Source organism: Clarias gariepinus, chromosome 24, assembly GCF_024256425.1.
Source record: "Clarias gariepinus isolate MV-2021 ecotype Netherlands chromosome 24, CGAR_prim_01v2, whole genome shotgun sequence".
Classification (NCBI taxonomy): Eukaryota; Metazoa; Chordata; class Actinopteri; order Siluriformes; family Clariidae; genus Clarias; species Clarias gariepinus.
Genome location: NC_071123.1, coordinates 14,447,072 through 14,468,025, shown reverse-complemented (window position 1 = coordinate 14,468,025; position 20,954 = coordinate 14,447,072). Strand labels below are relative to the sequence as shown.

At 39.3% G+C, this 20,954-nt stretch overlaps 1 protein-coding gene across 2 annotated transcripts in view; it reads left to right on the top strand.

The window, feature by feature from the left end:
• The first annotated feature begins 11,504 nt into the window (after positions 1-11,504).
• garnl3 (GTPase activating Rap/RanGAP domain like 3) overlaps positions 11,505-20,954 on the top strand; it is a 102,083-nt gene continuing 92,633 nt past the window's right edge. Inside the window, exon 1 of one of the 2 annotated variants that reach the window (XM_053485288.1) lies at positions 11,505-11,747. In XM_053485288.1, the coding sequence (XP_053341263.1) occupies positions 11,647-11,747 (101 nt within the window). In that variant the 5' untranslated portion in view covers positions 11,505-11,646. The remainder of the gene's footprint in view (positions 11,748-20,954) is intronic. The other variant, XM_053485290.1, reaches the window with a different exon arrangement.

Here is a 20,954-nt window from a genome sequence, read left to right as displayed (position 1 = left end):
ATTTCATAGAAAACCATTTTGTATTTTATGACTCAATCAGTTCCAGACTTCTCAGAATGCCTGCAACAATAAATTAATATTCCCTGTGGGAAGAAAATTAAACTGCCTTCTTCATGCTGCTGTTGTTTTGCTTTTAAGGCTAAATGGCTTTGTTTCAATCCGGCCATTCCCAAAGGACTTGTACTAATTCTTTTGACTATCCACTGAGCAATATATCTGTTGTTTTTCTGTGTCTTTTGCCAATTAGGTGTTCTGGTAGCATTTAATATAACTTCCTGCTCTTGTTCCTGACGTACAGAAAATGTTGAAACCTGCCTTATTAGCCCCTTGTTCACCCAGCCCCAAATATATACACACATATTCCAAACCCCTGAAATTGTATAATGCAGTCATCTCCTCTTCTCGGTTGTGTCTACTGTAATAAGGCTTTCTTTAGTTACTTATAAGGGTTGCTCCTATGGTCCGATCCAACAGAGAACTTAATGTACCACAAATTGATGAACAAAGTTAATGTTGGCTATGATAGAAAGGTATCGGAACATCCAGTGCATCACAGCCTCCTGTTTATGGTGCTCAGCAGGCAAGATATCAAGGTTGTTGATCCGGCCTTCAAATTCCCCAAATCGCAATCTGATTGAGCCTCCATGGAATGTGCTGAACAAGCAAGTCTGATCTACTGAAGTCCCAATTTGTACGGTAACTTACACCACTTTAAGGATCTGCTGCTAATGTCCTGATGCCAGATACTGTACCAGTACCAGTACTTGTGGAGCCATGCCTTCAGGGGTCAGAGCTGTTTTGGTGGCAAAAGGGAAATCTATACAATATTGGGCAAATGTTTTAAGCTTTTAATGTTGTGTCTGATCAGTTTAAACCTTTACAATGTAACATGTACTCGTGGAAGTACTTGAGTTGTCAAGCACCAGTCTGTGAAGAGGGTGGGGAGCCAGGAAAGGTAAATGGCAGGGAAACTATGCCTGAGGAGAAGTTTCTCTAATTAGTGAGTGGTGAAGGTGATAAAGACAAAGGAGAGCTGCACCTCACAGAACAGAGTCTGTGTCTGTGTATAAGTGTGTGTGTTCATCATGAAGGGGAAACCCTGTTAAATAAAATAAAATTAGTTAAAATAAAATGAAATGAAAACCTCAAAGACACATCAAGCCTTGAGGAAGATACTCCATCATGGAAACTTCCAACATTATCCAAACCCTTCCCAGCATCCACCTAACCCATTATCAGCAAATTGTCCAGATTCACCTGATTTGGGCCTGTCAGTTGCCCCCAGGCCACCTGCACATCCCACATCATCATCTCCAATATACTGTAGAACCACAGGAAAGACCCGATGTCTTCACTGAACTTTTTGAGCATGCCATGGAATCAAGGGGACCTACTGCTGCTCCTGGAAAGCCCAGTTTGCGACCCAGCAGTTTATGGTCATCTACATGCTAGCGTACTTTTACTGCATCTCACCAGCCACATGGGTAGCATCCACCCATTCACATTCATCTATCAGCTCTGGAATACCTACTGTAGTTGCTGTTGTAGGAGCACAACAATGAGAAGATCATAAACCTTGTGGTACTGGGATTCATAGCAGTGGTATTTGTTGACTGACTTTTGGGGAGGGTCCACCGCCTGGTGTTGCTTGCTAAGATAATCCAGCTGGTAGACCATTTGGTGGTGTATGGCATGAGAATACGTCGATTATGTGGGATGTGTGCAGAGTTCACTGGAGAAGTGTAGCTTGGGCAATCATTTAGCTCCACATAAGGGAGACACAGGAGAAGGAGTCATCCCCGACTTCCCATGGATTCCCCTCCCGAGATTGACATGGACATTGGGCGCACATAAAATCGGGTAAAAGTAATTGATGGTCAGTGGGCACAGTCTAGCATTTGTGGACAGGATTCCTCAGCTATGGGAATTTCCACAAAGAGTAAAACTACGTTTTACTGCCCATGTCAAGCACTAGCCTGCAAAGGCCCATTGAGATCACAGACAGGTAAAGCAAGCAGTAAGAAGTGGGTCTTGGCAGGCATACCACCTCATCCTGCTTAAACTACTGAGCAAGGTGGTCCTATGGATGAACCTAGGACTGGAGGCAAATCTCCTCTCTCTGTCCCATGTCTCAGAAGTTGCCATGGTGCAGGATAAAATTTCTGCCGCACTAATCTCATGGCAGTTTGCCGAAACACATTGATTTGATCAACTGTTTGAAAACAAATTAACTTAATTTTAGATTTATTAAAAATGCTATAATTTTATAATTACTGTATTGGCATATTGTTGTTTCTTAATACAGATAGTTTAATATAGACAGCATACCAGCTTTAGGTAGAAATATTCATAGTTTTAATGACTACCATGGCTAACATTACAGCGACAGTATATATCATGAGAAAGCAGAATATAACGTGAATGTCTATGGGCATGTACATTAATGGTGTCTATTAACAGCTAGCAGAACATGACACTTTGTTTAGCAGCACATTATTGAGAGTTTCTTCATTACATTGGGTCCATGTAGAACTCTTGTTATGAAAAATAAAGCAGTATTCACAATATTTTTGGAAATTCTAACAGATTTCTAAGCATTTTAACTAAAAAAATTTATAAAAATACATTAAGAGTAACATGAAGAAAAAAAAATCTAATTAAAATTTTATTTGTCATACACAGTATGATATCCAGTAAAATGCTTGTCTTGGCCATGACCAAAAAAAAGAAAAATTATTATGAGTATTCAAATTTAAAATATAAAATAAGAATTTAAAAAAAAATTAAAAAGAGAGTAAAAATATATTAAAAAGAGATTAAAAATATATTTACAAATATACTTATTTTATATTCTTTATTTGAATATAGAGTATTCAAATTAAGAATATAAAATAAGTATAAAAAATATATAAAATAATAAAAATATATTTATTATATAATTAAATCATATATATATATATATATATATATATATATATATATATATATATTATGCAAATGTAGAAAATATAGAAGACTTTTAGCTGTAAAATGTACAATATGTACAAGTAATAAAATAGAATTGAAATAGAAAAACAATGTCCAGTCACAAGCAGAACAATGTGCAAAATTCCAGGTGTGCAAAATGTAGACCATGTGCAAATGTTAGTTCATTTATTGTTATCCTACTTTAAGGCTCAAAGGAGCAAATAATTTAGGTAAAAAAAAAATATCTGTCAAAAAGTTTTGGCCCCTGAGCTATATAATCTTTGTAAAATTGAATTTTAGTTTTGTGATAAGATGATAAGAATGCAGTAATGCAAAACAAATTTAGCAGTGAGATAGCAAGAGAGACCTCTTTAATCTGTTAAATCTTTGGAGAAAAGATTAAGAATCCATGAAGTAGGCCTGGAGGAAAAATAGATGAGAAAGAAGCTAAGGCACAAAATGCCCAGTCTGCCACTTTGCATGACTGTTTCCTTGTTGAAATGGATTATGGCTTTATTCTTCAGCTCTTTGAACGACTAAACACAGGTTTCGTTTGACTTCACCCTGCAGGAGCTTGTGCATAGCTGGGCAAAGTGGCTGCTGGTGCTTTTGTTGCCTCTCAGTCATTATTTTGTTCTTGTTGAATTTGGTGGCAATTTCAGCTACTTTAATTGTCATGGGTTACATGGGGCATTTTGACTGTTTCCGTCAACATCCAAATAAAACAAGCCTAATTGACAAATATAAATGTACTTATTTATAATTACTTAAACCCTTATAAAAAACACTGTGTGTTTGATATCTAGGTTTAATTTGGCCTTATTTAAAATAGATATGCGACACTGTATACAAATTTTACACAGTGGAAAATGTAATCATCTACTTCTGTGTCATGGCTTGCCATAGGCCTTGAGATCATTTTAGTGCACAATTTAATAAACAAGAACAATAAGCATGTGAAAGGCATCTGTTTCTGCTGTTCCATGACTCCAGATGCTCAAAATATTACTCAACAAGAATTAGTAAGCAGAAAATGAGGGGGAAAAATGTTATGGGGAGGGTTATAAGGAAGCGTTCAAGTCAAACCAGGACTTTTGATAGTGAAAAATAACAGAACGCAGATATGAGATAATTTTTTTATATAAACCCCTGCTACACTAAGTTTGCCGGCCTCCCAGGATCTCCAAAGGTCAAGACTATTCAAGGTATGTGGCAATAACACTGGGAGGCCAAGGTTTCAGCAGTGGCGATGATGTGAAACTAGCAGTCCAATCATGGTTTCGGCACACTGAAAAAACTTTCTACCTTGATGGTATCCAAGCACTGGAATAAGAAATAAAGAGAAATAAATGTTTTTTTGTTTTTTTTACTCTAATAACTGTGTTGTTATTCTATGCAATCAAAAGAGCAGGTTTGCTTAAATGCCCCTGTACAATAAAAGTCCATGCTGTCCGGTAGTGCTGGGAAGTTTGAACCATTTTAGTGACTCAGTTCTTTTTTTTTTTTGAGTAATTTAGTTTATTTCATTCTTTTGATCAGAAATAAAATAAAATGTAACATTTTTAATAAACAGACCCCCAACATGTCTACTTTTTTTCAACACGTCTATGTTTCTGTGTAATCGCTGAAATAAATTCTGCTAGATGTGGTAATATAAATGCCTATTCTAGGACTATCATTACAGTAAAGACGTATTTTCAATTAAAATAAATTTTCCTCAACCTGACTCATACAATCATCATCTTACAGAAGTATATTGGAAATTAAATTAATTTAAAGAAAGCAAGTAGGTGAAAAGAAATATAAAGGAGCTGGAGAGACAGTGTGAGGGTGGAATATATAAAAGGAAAAAAGGATAATGTGGGAAGGATTCCCCTCCTCCATCCCTCTGCTCTCTTCTTTCCTGCTGTCTCCATACAAACAACATGCTGCTGGTCTGCCAGATATGTCACATTTAGTCTCATACACACACACACACACACACACACACACACACACACACACGAAATAACCATCTGGCCAATGCAGTGAACTAACAGTGGAAAACAGGAGGTCATCTCTGTCTGGCTCTAGTCTTATATTCTGCATTACTACTGTTAAAATGCTAAGAAAAAACATAAGAAAAATACCGTGTATACATGCTCATCAATACTGCAGAGATGAATTCTCTCATGCTGCCCTTGGCTTGCAGTAGTAAACAACAATATGGTCATCCCTCTCAAAGTCAGGCCCGTTGTGGGCTCTGAGAAGCTTTTCTGCTCACCATGGTTGCAAAGTGTTACCATCACCTTCTTATTAGCTCTCCGACCTCTCTATGCAACAATACACTCACTCAATATTTTGAAACTGTTTATGTAAGACTTGACACTTTACAGCCTGTTGTGTGTGAACATCCCAGGAGGTCAGCAGTTTCTAAAATGCTCAAGCCAGTCCATCTGGCATCATCAACCATGCCAAGGTCAAAGTCACTCCAACCACAAGTGCATCTCTCTCTGGATTAGTGGATTAGTGGTTAGCACTGTTGCCTTGCACATCCAGTGTGCATGGAGTTTCCTTTGGGTACTCCGGTTTCCTCCCACAATCCAAACACATGCAGATTAGGCTTATTGGCATTCCCAAATTGCCCGTAGTGTGTGAATGAGTGTGTAGGTGTGTGTGTGCCCTGCAATGTATCGGCACCCTGTCCAGGGTGTACTCCGCCTCATGCCCTAAGTCTCCTGGGATAGGCTCCAGGCCCCCCCGCCCCCCCGGCTCTGTACACAGGATTAAGCATGATGCATACTGTAACTGTCATCGATATAACCTTTGTGTGTATTCAAAAATAATTGCACTATTACATCCAAAAAACATTCCCTATATTATTACTTCAAGACATGTCCGTTTTTTGTTTTTCCTCCCTATGTGTCTGAGATCTGAGAATTAGATTAATGGCATCATGATGCTGCCAGCACATGTGCTCTAAGAGACACCATATGTGTGTTTTTGTGTCTGTACATATGTATTCAAGAGATACTTAAAAAACTGCAATCTGGATAAAGTATAACCAAGAAAGGTTACAATAGAACCAGGATTTTTATTTCTATTACTAGTATTAGTAACTAGTACTATTGCACCACTTTTTTAAAAATAAAATTAATTAATTAATTAAGGCATTAGAACCCTTAACGTTTCAATCTATTATGATGTTTATGTAAGGTTACACAGTGCACAACTCTGAAATCTGATTGCAACTTGCACGTGCGGAGTGCATGAAAAAAAGGCATTCTCTGCATCTTCTGGGGTGGTGACCATAGGACCACCGTGTTCAGGTTAAAACTTCCTGCAAGTGCTCACAATAACTCCCTATACACAAACTGAACATGGTGGTCTCATGGTCATGTGTTGGTACAAATGTGCACCACACAAGTGCACACACATAAAAATTGGCAAAATGGTCTAAGGGAATCTACAGTACCACTCATGGCTGTGTTCTTCACAAGGTTTGGTGTTTTCAAGGACTGGACATTTCTTTTTATTAAAACTTTTGTAACAATTTTTTGGCATACCAATGTTCATTTATTCAGGTATTCCTTTATCCGGGACAGGGTTGTAGTGGGTCTGGAAGGAGAATTCCATCACAGAGCATCACACACACATTTGGTTACATTCTTGTGCAATTTTGAGAAAATCCACCCACTGACTTGTTTATACCTCATGGGAGGTCTGGAGCAGCGATCATGATTTTTAAGTTATCCGCAAATTAAAAGCACTGCGAAACGTTTAAAGTCAGTAGAAATGTTTTTAAGAGTTTTATTCCTCTGAAGAGTGAAATCCGTTTAAAAATGCGCCTAGCAAGATCCAGAGTGAGTGCAGATTGCAAAAAAACTCAATGTATAGTGCAATTAGGCCTGACTCTATTTCAGAACATTTTCTTGTGATTACAATCTAAACCAGACCATTAGATTTCTCTCAATCGAATTAGTCTTGTTTTGAAGACATTGATAGATAGTTACATGCGCATATAATTAGGAAATGCAATTTAATGCTGTCTAAAAAGAGTCAATTCAACTGAATGTGCAAATTTCCTTATATTTGTTTATGTACTGTAAGAATAGTGTACTGTACAACCGGATAGGAGGTAAAGACTGCCTACCATTTTCATACCATCATGCAACATTTGGGGAGCAGGAGTAATCGTTTCCTAATTATGAGTTAATGAGGCTTACTTTGAAATCATTTGCAGACGTTAGAGATGACTACTTCACAGTCGTGATTGGTGGTCTTTTAGATCAGCTGTTAGCAACTGCAAGTCAGACACCATGTTGATGAGCATATTTCAGTGGCAAAAAACAAACACCACACACAATGTTTCTTGAGTTGGTTGTGTCGTTTTAGAGGTTTACCATTGCAACCTACACTATATGGCCAAATGTACGGTAAGTGGGTACCTGACTATACCAGATATACTGTATAAGCTTTCACCAAGTTATTGCAAAGTTAAAAGTATACAGCCATCTAGAATGCCTTTGTAGACTGTAGCTTTAAGACTTCCCTTCCCTGGAGCTTAAAACATGTGCACAAAGCCACAATCAGGAATAATTCTTGTTCAAAATACATTTTAGTAAGTACTACTTACTGTAAAAAGGGCAGCACGGTGGTGTAGTGGGTAGCACTGTCACTTTGCATTTACAGGATTGATTGTTCGAATCCTGCCTCGGTCCTGGGTGCATGGAGTTTGCATGTTCTCGCTGTGCTTGGTGGGTTTCCTCCAGGTACTCCAGTTTCCTCCGGCTGTCTAAAAACATGCAGAGTAAGCACACTGGTGTTTCCAAATTGCCCATAATGTGTGAATGAGTGTGTGAGAGTGTGTGTGTATGTGTCCAGCTATGGATTGGCACCCTGCCCAGGTTGTACCCTGCCTCCTGGGATAGGCTCCAGGCCTCCCACAAGCCTATACAGAATAAGCAGTATAGAAAAATAAGAAATGAATACCTAAGGGTTCCCAATAAGGTTTTCGAAAAACAAAAATGAAAATAAAGGAAAGCCCATGGTACTACCATTGAGTTTACTGCATGAGGGAAATTACCATTATAGAACACAGAGATGTGCAGATAATAACCAAAGGGCAAACTCGAAGCCACATACAGTATGTCGACTAGGAGCTGGCTCCAAAAGTCAATCCCTATAGACCCACATGTTACAATACTCAACTTACAGCAGAAATATGCTGTTTGCAGGCTGGTTGACCATAGGGCCTTTGGTCAATTATGCATTATGTTATTGCTTTATAGTATTGTACTTCATAAGTTAATGCATAATTGACCTGGAAGACCTACCACTGTTGTACAAAATGGGAATAAATACAATAGTCACCATTAGCTTCCATGGTCCTGGTTGTACTACAGAGGTTCCTAGATGAATGGATGGATAGATGGATGGATGGATGGATGGATGGATGGACTGCATAATTGAGTTGCGGCTGCCTTGCAGGTGTCAAACCAGATAACTGGAATCATTGTAGTTTAACTTACCACAAGAAATGTGGGCATTGACATAGGACAGTGTGTAGAGTATGGATGACTGAGTTCAAACAAATGCAAATTAATATTAGCATATAGATTAAATTTTAGCACCATAGCATTTTAGCTAAGCTAAAGCTAAGATAGTGATGACCAGAGCGCCCACATATGAGCTTTGTAACTGCGTTTAGGTAAACCTTTGGATGACATTATGTTCTTTTTATGAAGTCTATATAGGATTATAACTAGATAATGACTGTTCGAATGAACTTTTAGGCCCCAGATTTTTCCCCCCTAAACTTTGTTCTCTTTAAACTTGTCTCTAAGTAGAAAGTGTTTCCAGCGCATCAATGATACCATTTATGTTGTGTGAGTTTCACCAGGGTGTGCTTCTGGGTTTAAATGCTTGCACAGATCCGGTAGACACTGTGGAATGTAGTGTCTGATCTTCAGGAGCTAAACCACCAAAGATTTAGTATTCACGTACTAAAAAGTATTTGTCTTTATTGGGGCCTTACTGTATATGAGTTGAGTCTTTAAAACCAGATTTCTGTAAGGCTGATAGCAAACCTACTATACATAGTTGTATTTGAGGCCAACGGTAACATTTAAGGGTATCCTAACCAGAACATAAAGCTTGTCCTTGGTATCCATTTGGTGAATCTATTGGTTGTATCTTATTTGGTAGTAGCAGGGAAACAGGAGAGAACAAGACCTAATAGTTGCATTGTTACCATACTTGGGCTTCTTGGCCAGCCGTATAAGTACTCAGAAAAAGAAAATCCAGGCTTGACAAGCCACACATTGCCTGAAAATATTTGAAAGTAAATGATCAGCTGGCTCTATACCACTGAAGGATGAGAAAGCATATACATGTGCTGTATGCTGCAGCATTTCTCATGACTGCGTTTGAAAAAAATAGCAACCTATCTAGGAAAACCAGTAAAGGGCTATGCAGGTGTCTACCACACTTGCAAGGAGAACTGGAACCAATGAAAATGAAACCAAATCAGATAGCTTTGGCAGGTATCTTTCGTCCCAAAAGTGCCATTATTCGTCTTTTTAGATGCAAAATGTGCCATTGTTAGAAAATAAACGGGGGAAAAACATTTTTAAACATTTCTTCTCCAGTTACTGATTTTTGAATAAGTCTAGCCTGTTTTGTGTCTGGGACATCAGGACTATCTAAGAATCAGATCAGTCACAGCCAAATGAAAGACACACAATGACCATTATCCATAATAACAATATCGGACACAATTTACATAAGTCTAAATAAATCACAAAGGATGGAGAACCTCTACGTTGAGGTAAATAAAAAAGCCATGAGTTGCCATCTGGTAGCTATTAACTCTTGAGTTAGGGTGCATGTGCCAGGAAAGAACATGAGATTTGGCAGAATGCCTGGGTTACAAAAGTATGCAGGGTCAATGCCAGAAAACCAAACTAAACCAAAACAAAAAGTAATTGCTGAATATTTTTCCGGAAGGTGAAAGTGGATGCTGGAGTAGTGATGAACTGGCTGGGTTGGATGTAGTAAATCATAGTAACTGAACTTCTCATTTGCAGTTAAATGCTAGCTCTTTAATAATACAAGTTCCAGACAAATGCGTCTTTTAAAGCTTGCAACAACAGTGCTAGCTGTGCTACTGCTCTTAAAAGTCCATGAAGATCCACGAGTGCTTGAGTGGTAGAACTCAAACATCCAGCATAGAGCTTTGACCTTTTTGGAATGAACTGCAACTGAAATGAAAAGGCTGTAAAGATGGCTGTATATTCATCAGTGACAATCCTGGCCAAAGTGGCTTGGAGCCCACTGCAGTAGATCCTGTGAGCGTTCAGATACTGGAATACCTGATATTTAAAAATTGACATTGCACATTACAGGAACTCGACTGGGAGTTATTAACACATCCCCAATACAGTCCTGACCATTCAACCGTTGACTATTGTGACTATTGAAGGAGTTCCTGGGAGGCCAGCATTTCATACATGTAGCAGGCAGTATGAGAACTGAGAAATGTTCCGCCTTGATGGTGTCCAAGTACTGGTGAAAGGCTAGGTTAAGTGAATTAGTGTAGCAGGAGAAATATATATGTAGAGAAATAAAGGGAGGTTTTTTTTTTGTTCTGTTATTCTGCACAGTCAAAAGTCCTGGTTTGAAATGAACGACCACTGTACAAAAATCCCAAAGCCACACTCCAAAGTCTAGTGGAAAGCCTTCCCAGAAGAGTGAGAATAAGATGCTGTAAAAGCACAGTCATGTGTTCACACACTAGTATTATGAAGTGTATTTTATTTTGGGTCGGCATAAAGGGAGACCAATAATACACAGTGCAGTCATAAAGTGGGCTACAGTAATACACACATCAGTTGATGAAAGTAATATTTTAGTGTAGTGCTGACAAAGGCAGTGCGCGGTGGCTTAGTGGCTTTCCCGCCTTGGGGTCTGTGCGCGTGGACTTTGCATATTCTCCCTGTGCTCCGGTTTCCTCCCACAGTTCAAAGACATGTAGATTAGGATTAGATTAGATTATTAATGTTCCCAAATTGTTTGTAGTGCATGAATGAGCGTGTGTGCCCTGTGATGGATTGGTACACTATTCAGGTTGTACCCCACCCTGTGACCTTAAGTCTCCTGGGATAGGCTCCAAGCCCCCCTGCGACCCTGCATACAGGATAAGGTGGTAGTGAGAAAGAGAGAGAGAGAGAGAGAGAGAGAGAGCATTAGGTTTATTTTCTTTGCACTTTATGTCCCTTGTGCATCATTTCCCCTTAGCAGTAATCTTGCAGAACAGAACACAGGACATGGTCTGCTCAGTTTCATGGGCAGCCCGCAGGAGGAGCCCGTTACACTGCGCGTGCAGACAGACGTTAGGACCGCGCAGACTCATCGGCTAGCGCGAGCGTTTAGACGGCAGTTAGCAGTTAGAAGCGCGAGCAGCCTGAAGCGCCTGGTCTGGATGGAGTTCGGGGGGCGTCTCCAGTGCACCGTGCACGCGTAAACCCGCCTTTTGTGTGCGTTGTTATTCAGACTGGGAAAGTCTTCTGGCTGACTTTGTGCTCTCTCTCTCTCTCTCTCTCTCTCTGTCTCTCTCTCTTCGCGCTGGTACAGATAAAGCAGGAGAGGGACCGCTGCAGCATTGTGTTCCTTCTCCTCCACTGTGGATATTAAATCAGGATGAGTTCGGACATTAACGTGTACCTGGGACGGGAGAAAGCGGGGCTCATGCGCAAGAGAGCCCTGCTATTGAGGAAAGGCTGCAGCTTCGAGATAACGAGGTGAGTCCTGAGATAAAGGGAAATCCTATTTGCGCGTGCCTGGGATTCCCGTAGGCTCGCTCCTGTACGGCGGCGTCGTGTGTCTCCTCGGGGCTCGCGGCCAAATGTTGCCTTCATGAGTTTGTCGGAGAAATGGAAGTGATGCATGCACCAGGGAGGAACAAAAAGTTCACACTCAGCTGTCGGTCTCAGCGCGGCATTATACACTGTTTAAAGTGTGCATGCGCCAGAGGAACGCACGCGCGCGCTCTCCCGCGCGCAAAAAAACGCATCAATATTGATAGGGTGCTGCATTTATATCAATACAGCAATGCACGTGAAAGATCCCGCCGTATAACACCAGTGATTTCGGCTGGGTGTCGCCGTGCCGCATCGGTGCCAGGTGTGTGTGTGTGTGTGTGTGTGGCTGCATCAGTGGGCTGTGAGGTGTTCTGCATGAGGGTGTCAGTTTAAGTGCTTTCAGTATCCCTGTGTTCAGAATCAGTTTTGTGTGTGTGTGTGTGTGCATGCATGCTGTAAAGTAACACAGTTGGGCTCATCTGCAACAGTTCAAGCACAAGCTCCCAAATGCCATATAGATTACTCATGGAGGCCATCATGCTTCAAAGGGCAGCTGGGAGCAATTATATTTCTTTTATCCTTTTTTTTGCATTTACATTTAAATCAAATGATACAGTCGAGCTGAGGAGATGAGCACGGACAGACAGCCTGGCAGCACTGGGACTGGGACTTGAACTCACTTACTTCTGATCAGTAGTCCACAGCCAGGCAGGGGTAGCTCGGTTGTTAGTCCAGTCTGAGAATGTTCAAACCCCAGCACCACCAAGTTGCCCATGTTGGCCCCTTGAGCGAGGCACATAACCCTCAGGTGTATAATGAAATGTAATGTAATAAAAATGTCAATCACCCTGGATAAGGGCTTATGCCAAATGCTGTAAATGTAAACTATTCAGTGAGTTGCACTTTTGTTAAAAAAAAAAATATCACAATAACTGATTCATAATGTGCATGCTGGAATGTATAAGAAGCAAATGTGCTGAGTAGGGCTGTTATGGTTGCAAGGTTAGTCATTACTCACTCGTACTCGTACAAAAAAAATCTGGTTCTCAGAGCAGCCATGTGCTTACTCTGAAAACCCTTTGGCTGGGTAATCACTACGAGTTAAAAAAAACCACTCATAGCTACCTCTGCATGCTTCTAATTGTATCATGAATGAAGTTATCAAATTGCACACCTTGCTGTAAAAGCAGCTCTTAGCTGTCAAGGACCACATGATAAATATGGACTATGGACTGTATGGAAGAGTTTTTCTCAGGAAAAAAAAAGGATTTAGTCCTTTATCACAAGAAATGCAAGAATTCTTAATTTTTTTTTAAATTACTAATAAACAAGAAATGAATACATAATTACAGGAAAGCATGATCTTATTAGACAAGGTTATCACACGAAAAAAAGTGAAGTCTTCACATCCAAAAGCTTTAATCATCAGAATTATTATTTCTTTGGAATACAAAGTGAATTTAAAGAAGAAGAAAAAAAGAACCATGCCTAAAAGCGTGACTTTTCAGCCAAAGGATGATGCAAGCTCACTGAGCAGAAAGTCAATATTTCCAATGGGGTGCAGGTGTATTCCCATAGGAAATATTAGATGTAATAAATCTCTGAAACTACATACATATTGTGTTTAACAAACAGAAATAGGGGCGAATTCGGTTGACGTACAGCAAATAGGTCTGGTGCCCTTGAACTTAGCACGTCAAATGAATGACAAATAAGCAAGTAGCTAACCTAACCAGTCAGGCTGTCAAGGACATGGGAACATAAACAGATACATAAATTTGCAGCTGTTGTCAGACATGGAAACTCATAAAGCATGTTTTTATAGCTAAAGCTAAATCTATAATGAATTCATCAGTAATTTTGATGCTTGTACTCACAAGTTGCTCAATAGCTCATATGTTCCTGTTAACACAATTCTGACTATATAGATATACTGTATACTACAGTATACTGCTCAAAAAAATTAAGGGGAACACTTAGTCCCAGTTTAACTTGAACCATGCATACACATATGAGAGGCATTTACGTCAAACTGGGACTAAGTGTTCGCATTATTTTTTTGAGCAGTATAAAATGCGTAATCACACTGTCACTATAAATAATCATAATTATTGCTATTAATTATTTATAACTGCATTATCCAGGTGATGATGGGTTCTCTTTTAAGTCTGGTTTCTCTTAAGGTTTCTTCCTCTTGTCTTCTTAGGGAGTTTTTCTTTGCCATTATTGCTCCTGGCAGCTCATTAGGGGAAAATTGTGTAGTCCAGTGTGTCCAGTGTATACCTGGAATTAATCATGCAGAATAAAAGAACAAAGTTATGGGAACTACTGTTATTTCTCTATATAACCCCCTACTGCACTAAGGCACTTATCTCAGTGTTTCCCTAGTGCTTGGATATCATCAAGGTAGAAAGTTTTCTCAGTACACCAGAGCCATGTCTGCTTCATTTCCAAAATGCTGGCCTCCCAGGAACTCCTTTAATGGCTTAAGCATGTAGAAATGGCCTTGAGTGAGGTCAGTACTGTATGTGTTAACATCCTTGTCGAGTTCCTGTAGTGTGTAAGTGGTGTTGGTGAATGATTTTGTATTCAGTTCCTACAGGCAGATGCGTCTGCTACAAGTTATTTGTCAAGTTCCAGGGATCAGGGATCAGTTCCTCCCACTAAATGTTCATGGAAACGACTGCAGTGGGCTCTGAGCTACCTCGGCCAGGATCGTCATTCAAAGACCTACGGCCTTCTTTGAAACGTTTGCACCACTCAAATGTAAAGTACTGTGCATACTGTAAAGGCTTCTGTAAATATGAATCGGTTACACCTTCATTCACCAAAGTTTCACTTTGATTTCTGTGCATACATTCATGTAGCTGCATCGTGTCCATCAGTATAAAGACGGGACGTTAGGGCTGATTTCTTTCAAGTGTAGACCTTTAGATGTAAATGCAGCCCGTCAGTGACAGCTGTATTGCTGAATGAAATGCCTCCTAGATTTCAGCTCCATCTGTAACACCAGCAGTGATTGAAAAGGAAGTGGGGTCCGTAATAAACACGAACAAGGCGGATTGTTTAGACTCTGAGGCTCAGAATGTGTTTGAAGGGGAAACTAAAGGTTCATAGACTGAGCATGTATTGTTCAATGTACAGTTTATAAAAAAGGACTGATGACAGAAATTTAAGTTTAGTGTTTTTGGGTAAATTTTACGCTTAATGTATTAGGTGTTCCTTGAAGAAATTACATAAACCCAGTGCAGACTGAATTAAACTTACACACACACACACACACACACAAAAAACTAATGCAGCTGTCACTCTATCTATAAGTGTGTGTGTGTGTGTGTGTGTGTGTGAATCAATCTTGTTACATAATCAGTGAAAATTGATGAGATAATGTATTGCGCAACCCTAATTGTTTAATGGTCAAGCTATTAATAGATGTTAGCTATCTAATATCACAGCCAGGCAAATTGGAAGAATAATAAGGAGACTTTGATTTTAATTTGATGGTCTTAACACTTTCCCTTGAAGAATGTAGAAATATCATCCAGGTAGCACCATCGTCCTGGAAGTTCAACCAAATTATAATAAAGTTTAAGATGCTGGTAGATGTTTCTTAATACTCTATCAAGCAAACACTATTTCATAGGCAGTTTATAATTAAATTCCAGTAACACTAACTGTATACAGTAGTATCTTTTAAAGGCAGTATTTATCTTATGAAAATACTTAGTGCAGTTACGTTTGCAGAAAAATGTCACGTATATCAAAGCACCGTGTGTACAGTATATCCTCCGCAGTGACTAGAACCTCCTTCTCTAACGGTGAGAGCAATATAACAGTAAAAGATTCTCGCTCATCAGAAGTGTCAGACTTTGAGGAGATGATATGTGCGTCTCTGCCGCTGTGGTTTTTCACCCTGTGTGATGCAGCCTTCCAGTGGGACGTGATGGTACTGCAGGTGTGTGTTTCTCTGTAAATTAATAGTGAAAGATGGTGTTATTATGGCTGTTATGTTAACTTTAAGGAAAAAAAAAAACGTGATCACTTGACTGTGTGTGGAAAACTCATCTAAAATCGAACTTTTTTTTTGACGTAGAAGAAAAATAGCACGGATAAAGGTTGGAACAAGAAAAGAGAGAAAAAAGTGCCAGTAGTGTGGGAAGGTGCAGGTATTCATTATCCAGTTCAGAAGTGTAACTGACTCACACGACAGCACAGGGTAAGCTAGATAAATGTGTTGTCGAGCCGAGCTGATGGACCAGCTTGGGAGCATTTGTGGTGTAATAGGTGCACTGGAAGAACCTGATGATCTCTCTTCTGGATTATACTAATCAGACTTTACTTAATAGTAAATAAATATCTCAGATACCTTTTATGGTATATCATGGTTAGGGGAGATATTTAAAACTAGCTACTGGACGATGACATCTAATTATAGTCTGCTGCTTGTTACCAGACTATGAGCTAATTGTTTACAAAAAGGACAAACTTGACTGATTTCCAGGAACATGGAGGTGGTACATGTTTTTTACACGAGCCTGGACTGCATATCACTTTTCTAAAAGCACCCACTGTTTTCACCCAGTAGTTTATGTTGGATTTATTTTAAAGTGATCAGTTTGAAAAAAAAAACAACAAACAAACATTGCTTTAATAATAAAATGGATTTTTCCAATCCATGCACTTAGTGCAGTTTAGTTAGATTTGTGCGACAGTGATGATCATCTTCTCCGAATAGAAACCAAGTCTCGGATTTAGTGTACATATTGGTATACATAAAAAAAGAAAAGGAATTTGTATATCTATATTTTAAATATCTTATCTCTTCAGTATTAGGTGTGTGGTACACTGTAGCCTCGCACCTCTTGTTTCTGGTCTGTGTGCATGCAGAACATGCAGAGTTCTCCTCCATGTACTCTGGTTTCTTCCCACAGTCCAAAGCCATGCAGATTAGGCTTACTGCCGTTCCCGAATTACCCTAGTGTGTGTGCGTGTGTGTATGCATACATACATACAGATATACATAATGTACCCAAGTGATTGCATGGGGAAGCCACTGTGTCTTGGTGACAATGTCATGTTAGCATGAGGAAGACGATGATGGCACACAATATTTTAATTCTCAGAGGGTACAGAGCTTTTACAGGCACGTGACTACCATCATTTCTGTCAGCACGGTTAACCGACGTTAATTTGCTGTGTATTTTTGTTGCTAATTTCGTTAAGCCACATTAAGGATTATCTAAAACCTAATTTCTGCAAACACGAATGGCCCGTGTTTCTACAACCATTCGTAGATGCAAACAAATCACGGAAGTAAATCACGTGTATTGCACAAAAAATAGACGCTGCAGTGCACCAGATACCAATATTTACAATTGCATATTGTATGTACAATATTTTCAATATGTAAGTGAATGTATAAAATGTCCGGTATATTGTATGTGTGACTCACCAGTTTAGACAAAGGCTGCCCTGTAAAGCTGTAAATGGTAAATAATCCTAATTTCTGACAAAAACTTCACAAAACAAAGTTCACAGTTCTATACAGTGGAAAACAGTTCTAAGACAAAATGATGTCTGGGATTCTCCCCTAGATCTACAATCGCAGAGAGACTACTGTAGCATTTCACATGCGTAAGATTCATTTCATTATGTGTGGTTACGACTTTGGGCAACATGATGGCAGTGTGGGGAAAGGGGACAGAGATTCAGTCAAGTGGAGTGGAAGGCTTTACATGTACAAAATATTTGGTCAGCCACCAATTGTTCAAGTCCCATTTAAAAAGATGAGAGAGGCCTGTAATTTTTATCATTGGCAAATTCATTCATTAAAAAAAATCCTACAATGTGATTTTTTTTTGGGATTTTTTTCTTATTTTATCTCTCATAGTTGAGGTATACCTATGATGAAAATTACAGTCCTTTCTTATCTTTTTAAGTGGGAGAATTTGCACAATTGCTGGCTGACTAAATACTTTTTTGCCCCACTGTATATTCGTGTCAAAGGCGTACTGTATAAGACTTTGTCGAACTTAAGAACAAATCAGATTTCACAAACGCGGTTCCGGAACAGAACTTGTTCGTAAGTAGAGGACTACCTGTAATTGACTTATTCGTACCTTATTGAACAGAAAAATAAGAGTGTGAAAAATGTTAAAGCAGGTATTAAGGATATTAATTTGCAAAACTTTGATTTGTGATTATAATGTGATTACCTCAGATGGTGTAGAACAGAGGTCTATGCATAAAGGTAAAAAAAAAAAAAAACAATATATGTAGTATCTTCATTTTAGAGAACATTTAGATTCCTTTTGGGATTTTGTGCCATTTGTTAGCCAAGTCTTTAGCTTTTATTGTTTATTTTGCAAATAAGACAGTGCTTTAGCGGAGGTGTGTGCAGGAGGTCACGTTCCAAATAGTAAAAATGGAAAACTAGTGTGCTACTGTATGGTGCATTTCTTAGAATCCCTTGTTCCACACACAAAGTAGTGCCATTGTTCAGGGGGATAGAGAGGGATTTAGTATTCAGCCTTATGTTAGAAGCTAATTAGCTTTGTAGCTAACACGGATAATTCAGAGGCACTTGGGAGCAGTTACTAAGGAGACGAAGTGTTGTGTCAGGTGACGTGCTTCTGTCACTGGGTTTGTACAGTACGTGCAGCTTTGCAGCTTAAGACATAACAGGTCACTCGTTGGTCATGTCGCGGCAAGGGATTTGAAACGGACTTACATTCTAAGCTCCTGCAACGTCTTTTCCTTTTCTGTAGCTGCATTTCTTTTTAATTAAATTGGCTTTTATGGGGTTTTTTTTAGCTGTGTTTATAAGAATGGCGTAAGAATGGGTTGTCTGATTTAAAGATGATCAATCAACAATTACATTCCTTAGTCTACTACGCACAATCAGGAGCATGAGTGGAATGATTTTTTTTTTACAATCATGTTGTTTTTTATGTTTTAAATTATTTTTCTTATTATTTATAAACTTTTTTCGAGTACATTCTCCCCTGAACAATTTTTTATTAAAAGGTCCATTTATATCCAGCTTGATAAATGAGGTCCATTGTTTCTATAGTAACAACTTACACATAGACTTCAGTGGCAGACGATCCACATAAACAGATGAAGAAAAAAACAACACTGTAATTAGTGTGTGGAACAGTACATTAAAAATTCGCTTACACACAAACACACATGTGGCGTGCAGTATTTCCATATGTTCGTCAGTTGGCAGTAGTCGCTAAATCCATTCTGAAGATCTGCCGGTATGTCTGTTAAAGCAATTCCTCTCACACACACACACACACACTGTACATATGCACACATGTTCACACAGACTCCTTTTTGTTTCACTTCTTTTTTCTCGTTACAATAACTGAATGTCTTTTTTAGGTCGTGCTGCCAAAGTTCCCTGGCAAAGCTCCTTTAATGGGAATTTAATGTTTGACATCAATAATTCAAGGAAATGGTGCATTTCTATAGCTGTAGGCCATTCAGTTAATCCATCAGTGCCAGTTGCATCAGTGCTATCTGAAAGCTCTGCAACTAGTACTGCCATCTGAACCTGTGTCACCAAAAAAATCTTAAAATACACTCCTTCAACTTTTTTGCTATCATCATATAAAAACACCGCACTAGCACACTGATCCGGTATTGACGTCCTCGGGGATGGGAATCTCCGATACAATATTATCAATATACCTAGTTGGAAATTCGATTAATGTTGCAATTCTGTATCATGATTTTTACGAATATCCTGATTAATTTTTCATTTACATTGTCATTTTTTCCTGATTTAGTTACGATTTTACGAGTGGTTAGCACTGTCGTCTTGCACCTTCAGGGTCCGGGCTCGATTCCCGTCTCTATGTGCATGGAGTTTGCATGTTCTCCCCGTGCTTGATGGGTTTCCTCCCACAGTCCAAAGACATGTAGGTTAGGCTAACTGGCATTCACAAATTGCCTGTAGTGTGTGAATGTGAATGTGACTGTGTGTATTTCCGTGTGCCCTGCGATGGATTGGCATATGAGTACGCGGAGGAAACACACCAAACATGTGCAAACTCCATGCACACAGACACGAGGCGGGAATCGAACCCAGACCCTGGAGGTGCATGGTGAGAGAGTGGTTAACAGGAAGCCACCCTTGAATTGAACATGAGCAATTAAATGTAGCTCGTTTCTTATGTCATTCATTTTCTCTTTTAAGATCCAAGAGTCTTACAGTTTAACAATTAACTTAAAATGTATTTAAACAAAAAGCTACCACCTGTACCACCTGTAGGATTATAAAGAAACATCATCAAAAATGTCATCAGAAACCCCAACGTGACAGTAAGCGCAAGGGTGGAGCGGGCGCACACAGCTTCTAACGCGGGCACGGGGGGCTTCTAACGCTTGGGATTGGCAGTAATAGTAGTGGTTTTTAGAGACTGGTGTAAGTGTGTGAAATGAGTGGATTTTCACACAGATTTTCTCACAGAATTGGGGGAAAAAGGCTGATTTAATGAATGCAATTTTTAGTGGTGTAATGTGATGAAATGTAACGTAATTAAAGCGAAACTTCATGACCTAAAAATGCAATGACAAAATACATTTGAAGGGACAAATGAAGTGTACAATTTGTTTGCAATTCCATCCATATCTGCTTTATTCTGGTCATTTTAATCAGCTAAGTCTGGCAAAATCTATTGCATGGTGGTAAATAAATTATAACTGGTGGGAGCGGTGAAGGCAAGACTGTGGAAGCATTGTAATTTTCAGTTATGATAGCTGCTTAGGCAGAGCTTTGTCTGTTAGCAACTTAATATACATAAGAAGGCATACACGAAGGGGCGTTCAAGGCAAACCGGAACTTTAAGTTCGTTTCTTGTGAGCGAAGGTGTAAAAATTTCCAGAAGACTTCAAGCACAGTAGGGTGATGAGACTTTCTAAGCTGCAGTAAAATATTAGAAAACATTTTAAAGAAGCCTGTTTGATCCCCAGTTGAGATGTTTCTCAGAACTCACTGCGGTTTCTCCTGTGAGCCTTCACCGAGTGGATAACTTGTGAATGAGACGCATCTGTCCGTGGAAACTGTACACACCAACACCACTTGCACATTACAGGAACTTAAGCCACTTCCATTTCCACTTGTCTGGGCCATTAAAG